Source organism: Limulus polyphemus, unplaced genomic scaffold, assembly GCF_000517525.1.
Source record: "Limulus polyphemus unplaced genomic scaffold, Limulus_polyphemus-2.1.2 Scaffold1712, whole genome shotgun sequence".
In the NCBI taxonomy this organism is placed as follows: Eukaryota; Metazoa; Arthropoda; class Merostomata; order Xiphosura; family Limulidae; genus Limulus; species Limulus polyphemus.
Window position 1 is genome coordinate 178,840 of NW_013667322.1, and position 11,483 is coordinate 190,322.

Here is an 11,483-nt window from a genome sequence, read left to right on the forward strand (position 1 = left end):
ATGTATATTGACAGTGTTTCTATGGGTATATACTGTTCCACTGTTCTTCATGTGTAGGTAGACATAAATTTATGATGTATATTGACAGTGCGTCTATGGGTATATACTGTTCCACTGTTCTGTACGTGTAGGTAGAGATACATTTATGATGTATACTGACAGTGCGTCTATGGGTATATACTGTTCCACTGTTCTGTACGTGTAGGTAGAGATACATTTATGATGTATATTGACAGTGCGTCTATGGGTATATACTGTTCCACTGTTCTTCATGTGTAGGTAGAGATACATTTATGGTGTATACTGACAGTGTATCTATGGGTATATACTGTTCCACTGTTCTTCATGTGTAGGTAGAGATACATTTATGGTGTATACTGACAGTGTATCTATGGGTATATACTGTTCCACTGTTCTGTATGTGTAGGTAGAGATACATTTATGATGTGTACTGACTATGGGTGTATATTATTCCAAGTACGTACAAGAACCCCCACTTCAACTTGTACCATCGTATTTGTACATTGTAAAGTAACAGTTATAGTGGTCACTAACAAGTCTAAGCTCTATACACTATATACATCTACACCTGCTTTCTAAATATAATATATATATATATACATACACATAAGTATATATTGTCATACTTCTGTGTTTTGAGCATCAAATATTTGAAGAAATAATTTCCATTTTGTTATTTACTAAATGTAAACGACTAATTAATTTTTTTCTATAAAAAAATATGAATAATACAAAAAAAGGAATAAGTATCTTTTTTCTATCCACAAAGACGAACCATTACCTTTGTCAGGACAAGTAACAATGATGCCAGCCTTATTTCTAAGTTCTTTTAAATCAGTGAATTTGTCAAGGGAAAAAACAATTGTGGGTTTGCAGGAGGTATAGTTGTAGAATGTTGACAGGGCTGGGTTTTTTTTAGTTTTGTATTAAGTCATTAATTGAATTATTGCATCTTTAGTCTTTATTTGGGTATTCTACTTCACTTTAATACTATAGTTGCAATATGAAAATACAAATAAAAACAGATGTAATGTATTTCTATTTCATCTTAAACCATTAAATATCAGATATAATAAACTTGTAACATACAACACTAATTTCTTACCTAATAACAGATGTGTCTGCAAGAAACATATGCATGTTTCGTTCCAAAGAGTGTTCGTTCAATGCAGATCTCAGCCAAGCTCGTCCTCTTCCAATATCAGTCGATATGTTTTTCAACAACATATATCTTTCATACTCATGTTTGTTCAAGTGGTTACGTACAAAGTGCCAAAATGCTGAAAAGAAATATAATAATCTATGTATTAAATAGTAATTAGAGTTGTGTGATTAACTAAGTTAATCGATCATGTATGAGCATTGAATATAACTGATTAATAAATTAGCAAATTCCATTAACACTCTCACTATAGGCTCAGTCAAATCGGCTGAGTTTGTGACCCCCAAATTGACCTTTACAGTTTTCATACTGTAACTTCTAAGATATTTTATGTATCTTCACAAAATTTCAAAAGCTTTTAGTAAACATTAAGTATTTTGTAGACAAAAAATCTGAATTTTCAATGAAGTATTTTCACTAAAACTTTCTTCATGAACATATGGAGTCAAAATGTTGACTGTTCTGAGTGCAAATTGATTTTCATATTGAAATTAAAAATACTTTTCTTGTCCGAAAACTGTCAAATTTCATTTGCACAATCTTTAAAACCTCCTAAATAAATTTCAAATGTTTTTTCAGTAAAACTTTATATATTATCTATTATTTCCTCTACCCTAACTTTATATGAGGTTGTTCAAATTAAACCACCATAAAAAAATACAAAATAAATCTAAATTACCTTTTTATTTTTCATTCTAGAATGACTTTAAATTGCAATACAAACCTACATACATTTATTCTAAAAACCCTTATAACAGTATATATTTGTTTTTACTTAAGTTTTATTGTCCATTGAACTATGTCTAATTAATAATCCCACCATACAAGTTGTAAATCACTTGGTCAATATGTAGCCCACGTTACTTGAATTACATAACACACAGGCTACTAGTGAGCTGCTGACGAGCATACCTTGTGAAAAATTATTATAATTAACAATTTTCTTTATTTTACCTAATCTTACCTTCTCTAACCTAAAGAGTTTCTTACTTTTACATTTTAGTTACTTTTATAATAATAAATAAAAAAATATGTATGAAAAATAGTACTTACCTGGGTCATCATCTTTTTTTTGCTGTCAACAAAACTTAAACTTATTGTAATACTGCACTAAATAATTTTTTATTTAATTAAATAATGCACTTAAGAACATAGAATAATAACACATAAAAAGCAGACAATGTCTTGTAACTATTACAAATTGTATGGCTTTCTAACTAGGTAATAAGAGCCATTACAAATTCAGCTAAGCTTGTCAATGTGTTTCCTGTGGTTTGAACTGGATGCAAAATACACAATTTTCTGTACAGAAAACAACATAACGTAATACATCATTTGATAGATTATAATTTCTATTGGTTATACATAATATATCTGTAACATCCTCTCTTTCATAAATTACCAGTGGTTTTCTCTGATGTTTAATGTGGGCATGGCAAGAGGGGTCTGATTTTCTAGTTTATGGCTCTGTAAACAAATAAGATTGAAGGCTATAAAAATTATGCTTTGCCTGAGTAATAAGAATATAATAATGAGTAATTTACATTAAATTCCGTACTTCTCAGGAGGGTAGTAAATAAATTAGAGAAGATGGAAGATCTAGAGAGCAAATGTCAAAATGTTTGTTAGGTAAATAAGATTACAAGCAATCTAATATTAATTTATAAGCTGAAGTTAAAAACTTACTTGGTTCAGAATCAGGGTGTTTCATGTTCAGTCCTTTAACCATATCTGTCATATGCCTATTCATTTTCAAAAAGTGAACATTGTTAATACAATGTATGAGAGCCAATAAAGAAATAAAAGCATTTTTCTATGTAGAAACTATATCATAAAGATCTGTCAGCAATACACTATACAAAGTCATTTATACTTAAATAACACCCTTTCCTTAAAGTTCTTCCTATCTATATAGAAGGTACAGAGAAAGTATAAAATGATATCTTAAAAGTAACAGTCCAATGGAAAATAAGTTTAAGCACAGACACTAACAATCAACCACCATTTTATGTGGGTCAGCAGAGATACTAATAGCCAACTTAGACTTTCATATGGCTGTATGCTTTTAAAAAAAACAATATACGTAAACTGGAAAGTTGTTGAAAGACACTAGTAAATTAAATTTGACTTTAAAAGGAGGATAAGCTAATGCTAAACATTAACTATCCACGTTATCATTACAAGCAAGCAGTTATCTAAGTGGCAAACAATGCAGATTTAGTTTTCATTTAATAGGTTACGTGTCAGTCACAGCAAATTGTAGTTATTACAAACACATTAATAACGATTTTATTAAGACTTTTTTAACAACATCTCCACAAAATTTACAAATATTATTTTAAATATTACTAGCACATCAATAATTTTGATTTTGTTAAGTCTATCACAACACCATAAGTATTACTTAAAGCAAAATGATTATCACTGCTCCCTCATTAATATTAATAACATAGCTTTAATAAAATGTGTTTAATTAACCACATTTTCTTTACTAAAACTATGTTATAATAGCATAAATGTTACATTTATTACAGATTATTTTAATACCTTTATACTTGTATTCAATGTTAGATAGTAAGTATAGATATATGTACTACTGGTATTTATCACAACTGATTTTATATGCCATTTTTTCTAAAAGTATCAGTAACTTGCTTAGAAGTGTGCTTTCACTACTGCTACAATTTAAACAATATCAGCACACCTGATAGCGGATAGACGTTTATTGTTCCTTCGCAAACCATGTTGAAGTACTGCTTCAAACTGGGCACAAAGACACACTACTCTGTAGAAAGAAATTAATTGTGATATATAAAAACTATGATAAATGTTTATTGCTTCATATTTTTTTAGATGTTTCATATTACATTAGTAAACAAGGAAGATTTTTTGTACATCATTTTAGAAACCAAGTGTCCTTTAAAATTATCTTCTACAATGAATTGTTTTTAAAGTCAATTTTATCAAAAAACAGGCTGAACACAATTTATACCAATATCTACCCATATGCATAAATAAAAAATATGTAATTAAAGTATCTCTAGAAATAATTAAAGCAAATTAAAAATACTACACCTGCTGTCTGTCTCTGTAGCTAGCTCTCCTCTTCCACCAAATCTTATCTGACACTAAAAAAATTAACACCAAGAAAATGTTACAACTTAAGAGTAACAATAAATCTCACTGACCCTTTGAGTAAACCAGATTAGTACATCTTTAGAAATGCAACATTACAAACATACACGATAGATACAAATAAAGATAATTTTTACTAGAAGACAGCAGCAGATAAGCGTTGGAAAGGAATGTCTCCATCTACAAGTACAAATTTGTTTGAATTTCATTCTAATTCTAAAAATGTATACTTTTGACATATAACTGTAACTAGATGGACAAATAACTAGAATTTTTCAAAACAGATAAGATGTATCAGCAAGTGAGTAGAATGCTGCATGAAGGAGAAAAGAGAATAATGGAATACAGAATGATCTGAAAATGTGCGAGTCAAGAAAATGTATAAAGCTCTTCTCTGGGTTATGTAACAAAGGGCGATTGGTCAAGAACATTAAGTATCTAGAACCTTCATAGCCACTAGGGAACATGGGTCAAGTTAGATCTACCCAACCAGTCCCATGTTGCACCATGATAAACCCATCAAACACCTGAAAAACTTTCCAAGCACACAGAGAAAAACACAAAAACAATGGTGGAAAGCGTCCAAGAACATAGATAAGTCGAAAAGACAATTATCCACAAGATTCCAAAGTCTACAAGGAATAGTACATTGAGTTTACAATATGTTTAATTTAGAGAACTATTCACAGAGTAATAATTAAAACAGAGGCCTCTAATGCTTGAAGCAAAAATCAACTGTAGTCTATTTTCATGGGATAGAATTCTTCATATCAAAAGATATGCCAATCATTGAAGCAAAGGTGCTATGTGGGAAACAGGAAGAATTATGGATAAAAAAAGACAGGCTGCTAAGCAATTCTCTAATACTGTAGACATTCAGGAGAGTAACAAGTCATAAATGATGCAAATACAAAAAATAATAATTTTTTATGTGAAATCGTAGGAGAGTTCCAAAACAGTAAGTCCACTAGGAATGAATGCATGGACTGGACATGTAACACTGTTCGAATTAGATCAACAATAAGATAACAAGGCATGAAATTAACTTCCTTAAGTGCCACCTGGGCACAGTCATCAAAATTGTTAGGTACTAGAAGAGATGTATGGGTGCTGAAGAAAGAACCCACTTCCCACAAAATTGTAAGTGTATATTCATTGCTAAGTTGTTGGTTTTATCAAATAAATGCAAACACTAATTATCATGTCTAACAGCTTTCCTACATCAGACAAATACTACCACATTTGGCTAAAACCTAGAGCTTTGTAGGACAACTTAGACAAAGTAAGATCTATATTTGGATCTATATGGTCAAGAGAATAAATATAAAATTAAGGACACATATGGGTATGTTATGATTTGTTTTAGCTCTAGTCCTAAATCTAATGATTGGATTGCACAAATAAATAAAACCATAAACTGATGGGAAGTTGTGCTTCTACTTAAGCAATGATACTAATAATAATACATTATATAGCTTAGATCAACAACTTTCAAGTCTCAATCTATATTGTTTAGACCTATATCTAGGCCTTCCATCTGGTATTAGGAAATCCGCTTTGTTTTATTGCTACTGATGTTAGTCTAGGTATAGGCACTGTACTGTTTAAAAGTTTATGGGCAAGTAATAATAGTAATATTAATAACAATTATATATATATACACATATACACACACACACATAGTAGTATGCATATATTTTAGAACATTTCAACAGCACTTCACACAATATATTAACTTGTAATTATTGAAAACTGATCTTACAAAGACACTATTTATTCCAGAATTTGTATATAAATAATTTCCAAGTTTCTTTAATGTTAATATTTAACGAGGCCACCTTTGGCATTAATAACAGCTTGTCATCTTTGTGCCATTGTGTCTATTGACATTATAGGACTTGGAATCCTTGTATCTGTTCAACGTTTAATTCACAGTACTTGGTGAACAGCTGAAGTCTTTTAAAGTTTCCTTTAAACTCCAGATGGCGTATAATGTAAAGATTTGACTGTGAATCAGTCAACTCTCTCTCATTTGGCAATTTGAAGGTATCATTACACGATATTAGCTGCACTGGAGAATATTTACTAAAAAACTAAGAACGTGAAAATCTCAAGTGCTTGTCAGTGGTGATTGGTACAGAGACTAAAAGCAGCTATGTGCACTACTTTGTATTTACATTAGACCATATTTAAAAACATCTATTGCACTAATCTTTTGTGGCTATGTGTTGCTTTACTCTAAAAATTAAATCAAATGCCTAGATATTAAATTCATGGATAAAGTGAGGAAATCAATAATTTGTCTATTTTAATGCTTTTTCAAAAAATATTTTACTTCATATTCACAACAAGTCAAAACTACAAGAGCAATGGGGTGTTTTAATTTGCACACTTCTTACACTTACACACATACAGCTTATTTATACAAATAAACATGATATAAATAGTTTCAATCTATACAGCCTCCCACATTATTTTAATAACTAGAACTAACAAAGGTAGGCTATATTTAGCATGGCACTGGTTTGTAATTGCATTAATTTTTTATCTATATGCTCAGCACAGATTCAAACCTCGGTCAGACAATGATTTGCTTGACAAATTAAAAGAAATCAGTCAAATGATCTAAAGTTAACATACAATATAAGCAAAAGAAACTAAAACTGTAATGGTTTCAGGCCACAAAAATCATAAATTTGAAACCTTGACTTATATTCAAATTATACTTCCCTTTATAATGGCTGGAAATGGCAATTTTATTTTATCTAGTGTGAGACAATCACCATATTATTTTATATAGCAATCGGGCATATACTTTTAAATTTTTATATGTCCAACATGATTTTTTAGGAGTATTTGACACTGAACAGAGATTAATTTTATGCTCTGGATAGTGACAAAGATGGAAAAATGATGGAAGATAGCATCTTATCCCCTTTCTGGCCTATCCATGTCTTGATAAGAAATAAAGAAATAGCAGAGTTATATCCCTAATAAACAATATACTTGATACATCAATAGCATACATGTAAATAGTTTAATATATCACCCCAAAGCAAGAAGAATCAAATAATACTTTATACATAACTTAAACATATGAAAAAAAGCTAGGGTTCAGGAATAGGCAATGTAATGAAATGCCCAAGAGAACAAGATCATTAGAGTGAAAAGGAGAAAAGACTAAGAAATAAGAGGGGGATCACAGATGTAGAATAAGAAAGGGGGAAATACAGATTAGTCATGTAGTGATAGTTCTAGGAATTGAATTATTTGTCTTAAAAACAACAAAGGTCAGTCATAGTGAGGAAGCTACAGATTTTCTAATTAATAAATGAATATGATGTGAATACCAAGTTCCAACAGACCAATTTCGGGACTTAGTAATAAAGTAAAATGTACGTAAACATTCTAAAAGTGAGTAGGCTTATCAGAAAAGGTAAAATTAATGTCCATTTGAGTATTTTCATCACACTGACCAGGAAACAAGAAAGAGGGAAGTCTTCAATTAATGGTGGATAAATACATACTCAGTTAATAAAAATTTGTAGTTATGAAATATAACAAAACATTAAATACAGTATATGTATTTATACTGACAGTCTCATTTCCAACAATCATACCTTAGTGTTCTATTTAGCTACCAAATCTGAGAACTATGTAAAACATAACGCATCAAGATACAGTTTCCAGAATTTTTCCTAACGTGCAAACTTCCTTTTCTCTGCATTTTTTCATTATGTCTTTTTTTTCATAAAATACTTATGATTCTCAAAATCTATTTTGAAAACCATATGATTAGGACATAAATTAGGTTTAGTTGATAAATAAAACAGCCTACATTATCTATAAACTCAAGGATTTTAGTTACTTTCCTTATCAACTTTTGTTTTTTCTTATCCGATATTGGAATGAAATTAAATGGTGCATTAAATTTTACTGAACTTGTAAGTTTATATGTACACAAGTACTAAATCAATTTCACCTCAACACAACATTATTTATTTTCTACCTGCCCAGCTCACCTGCATTTGCCCTAACAATGGTGTAAATCAACAGAAAAGATTTTTAAGATAGATCTGTGATTCACTTGAATTTCAAAAGAACAAAAACAGTTGAGAATTAGCTGTCTGTATTTTATCACACTTTTGTGAAGAAATATCTGGATAAAGTAAAATGTTTTAAACACACAAAAAGGCTTAATACTACCCCACTTTTAATCAAACCTCAAGGACATAAAGAGAAACACAGTACTCATATTAAGAATACAACACTAACCTGTTTAACGGCATCTAAAAGATGTGAGACCAGAGTCTGGCGTTCTAAGAGGTAAGAGTCTTCACCTACAAAAAAATAATGTTGAACATCTTCTATCTAATCACAAAATAAATTACTTAGCGATAGGAGAAAAAAGTTACATTTAAAAAAAATGAAGTTTAAAAATGATCTGCAGCTTTTTTTAACTGCACTGTCAACATTTTTAATATACAGAATGGTTAAATTACAATTTAAGGTGAAAATGTCCCCTTCCCCTCTTTTATGGTGTTCATATCCTTTAAATACAGCTATTACTGCTTATATTAAATTTTCTGTTGCAATGACACAATAAAGCCCAAATAAAATTTACAATACTGTATTATGTCACACATTCCACCACCAGAGGACTTTTCTGAAAATAAATAAATGTCCCAATCAAATCATGCACACTGGTCCAAAAGTTACAAACTAAAATAATAATAATGACAAATTAGTGCAAGATTTATTCACTAAATTTGGACTACAACTTATGAGAAAAGTAACACAAGTTTAATGTTTAATGAGTGTCCATGGAGAGAAGCAAGGACCTCCAAAAATGAATACAACAAGTTAGGGATATTCAATGGTGGTGGGTTGTCTCCCCTGATGACTGTACACAACTTACAACATTTTTATATACAGTTTACAAGCTGATCTACAAGATCAGAAGGTAAAAAGGAGTCCACTGATATATCAGAGCACTTTTCCTATCTATGAGGGAGTTGGAGGGAGGTAACACATCCTCCTAGAGCATCCTAAACATACTTGAAGATATGGGATGATAACATTTGCTCTGTTTGGATGAGCATTATTGACACTTACGAACGTTCAAAACATTTATATAAACTTCTTTGATATTCTTTGTAGCTACAGAGGCGTTGTTTCCCTTCTTGTATTCAAACAACATTACATACTGAATACGCGTCTCATCGTGTGCCATCATTATAAGGGATTAAAGTATACTAAACTTTACACATTACATAGGCTACACAAACGTGACGCTTAAATGGTTCGTTTAACTATTATATGTGATGTATGTTTTGGGGGGCTGGTTAATGAAAGTGTTCCAAAACACGACATTAATTTCTGGATGCCCTAATATTATGAAATAATGTTTTAAAAAAATTCAATGTGCATAAACACACTAATTTCTAATTTATACACTGCACATCATATATTCAGATGATCATGATCTGATTCCATCCAGAATATATATTAAGTATCACTCCATGTCAAACAGTAAAGGGATCTAAGCTTAATCTCAGTTTTTTTTTGTACATTTACTCTATTATTCAGTTTAAATGGGTAGTTTTCTCATTCAAGGGATAAACAGGTGCTATTAATGCTTACATACTAATATTGTCAGACTTAAGTAAATAATTTTTATGTTATTGTTAAAAAAACAAGTGTCTGTCTATTAGGCTCTGTATAAAACCCCTAACCAAATCTATTGAGCAATATATTAAGCTAAATTCAATTCTTACCTTCATCGATCATGATTTCTGACAATCAACCAGATGGACAACAATACCAGATCAGTTGCCCATTGATCTATACATTCATTATAATCGTATATATTTACAAGTATTAGTCCACAAGTTATCTGTACAGGCTATGTGACACTACTTTTGAAATCTTGTCACAAATCCAAGGTTCTAGTAGTCTGACTTGTCCAAGGTGTTGTTCACTTCATTCTGTAAATCATTATATACAAATAAATGAACTAAGAACATAATTAATATTTTGTGCATTCATTACTGAAAACATAAGAGCTAAAAAATGATAGAAAACTATTTTGCTCACTTACTACATATTGTACCAACCTGCACTCTTAAGAAAGATAAAAATGAAAACCTTATATTCAGTAAGGAAGCAAATATCGAAATATTGAAAAAGATCTACTGTAATTTCAACAGTGATAGTTATGTTCAGTGATTTCTATAATAAAAAAAATTACACACAAAGTATGTTTCAGATTATACTGAACAAAATACTATTTTGATAATACATTTATATGAGAATAATATACATGAAAAATTTCTGAACAGAGCAAACTCAGTACTTGATATTATGATACAAGCAACATTATCATTAATTGTACAGTTAATAACTAAAAAAATTAAACTTTCTGTAATTAACCCAGCCATAGTGAAAGGGTTAAATATAATGTTGATGAAAGGGGAGGATGAGCACAAATAAATTCAAGTTAAATACTTAAAAATCCTTACACGATTCACTTAATCCTAGAAATATAAAGGCTCTATCAACTTTTTTATGACGTTTTTATACTTACATTCAAAATTTACACAACTTTATTATCATTGTATGTCACTAAAACTGGCAACAAAACATATTTCATAATGCAACTTTTAATATTATCTACATTTTAATTTCAAAGGGAAATATTAAAATAAATTCTCAATTTTCATTCTTCTATCACATGACATAGCTGCCCTATGATCTCTCCTATTTAGGTTTTATATTATCAATAACACAGCTTCTATAGTGCTTATCCAAATAGAAACCAAAATTACAAGGATGAATATAAAACTTTAACCTCTTAACTTTTGATCTGCCGAGATATCAATAAGTTTGTCAAACACATCAGAGAAACACCTCCCATTTTTTCATGCATTTCAAATCAATTATTCACTCATGCCTACTTGTCTAATAGATATATTTATAACCAATAAAAATGTAATAGTAATCGACTCATTTTTAAGAAAACGTAGTTTAATGATAAAAAAAAACACGAACATAATAACAGGAAGCATTTATTAAATTATTATGATGATTCCAAAACATTTAATTTCTGTTATTACATTCGTGTTTTGTTTTTCCATTTAAAATGTCATATTGTAATGTACAGGAA

At 30.0% G+C, this 11,483-nt stretch overlaps 1 protein-coding gene across 9 annotated transcripts in view; it reads right to left on the reverse strand.

Moving 5' to 3' along the window:
• LOC106464660 (sorting nexin-29-like) overlaps positions 1-11,483 on the reverse strand; it is a 92,003-nt gene that overhangs the window by 70,900 nt on the left and 9,620 nt on the right. For all 9 annotated transcript variants that reach the window (XR_002611799.1, XM_022392424.1, XM_022392422.1 and 6 more), the window contains 6 exons: positions 10,096-10,305; positions 8,594-8,658; positions 4,259-4,311; positions 3,888-3,968; positions 2,870-2,925; positions 1,127-1,301 (listed from right to left, as the gene is read on the reverse strand). Coding sequence is in view for 8 of the 9 variants with exons in the window: in XM_022392424.1 (XP_022248132.1) it covers positions 1,127-1,301; positions 2,870-2,925; positions 3,888-3,968; positions 4,259-4,311; positions 8,594-8,658; positions 10,096-10,108 (443 nt within the window). In the remaining variant the exon portion in view is untranslated. The remainder of the gene's footprint in view (positions 1-1,126; positions 1,302-2,869; positions 2,926-3,887; positions 3,969-4,258; positions 4,312-8,593; positions 8,659-10,095; positions 10,306-11,483) is intronic.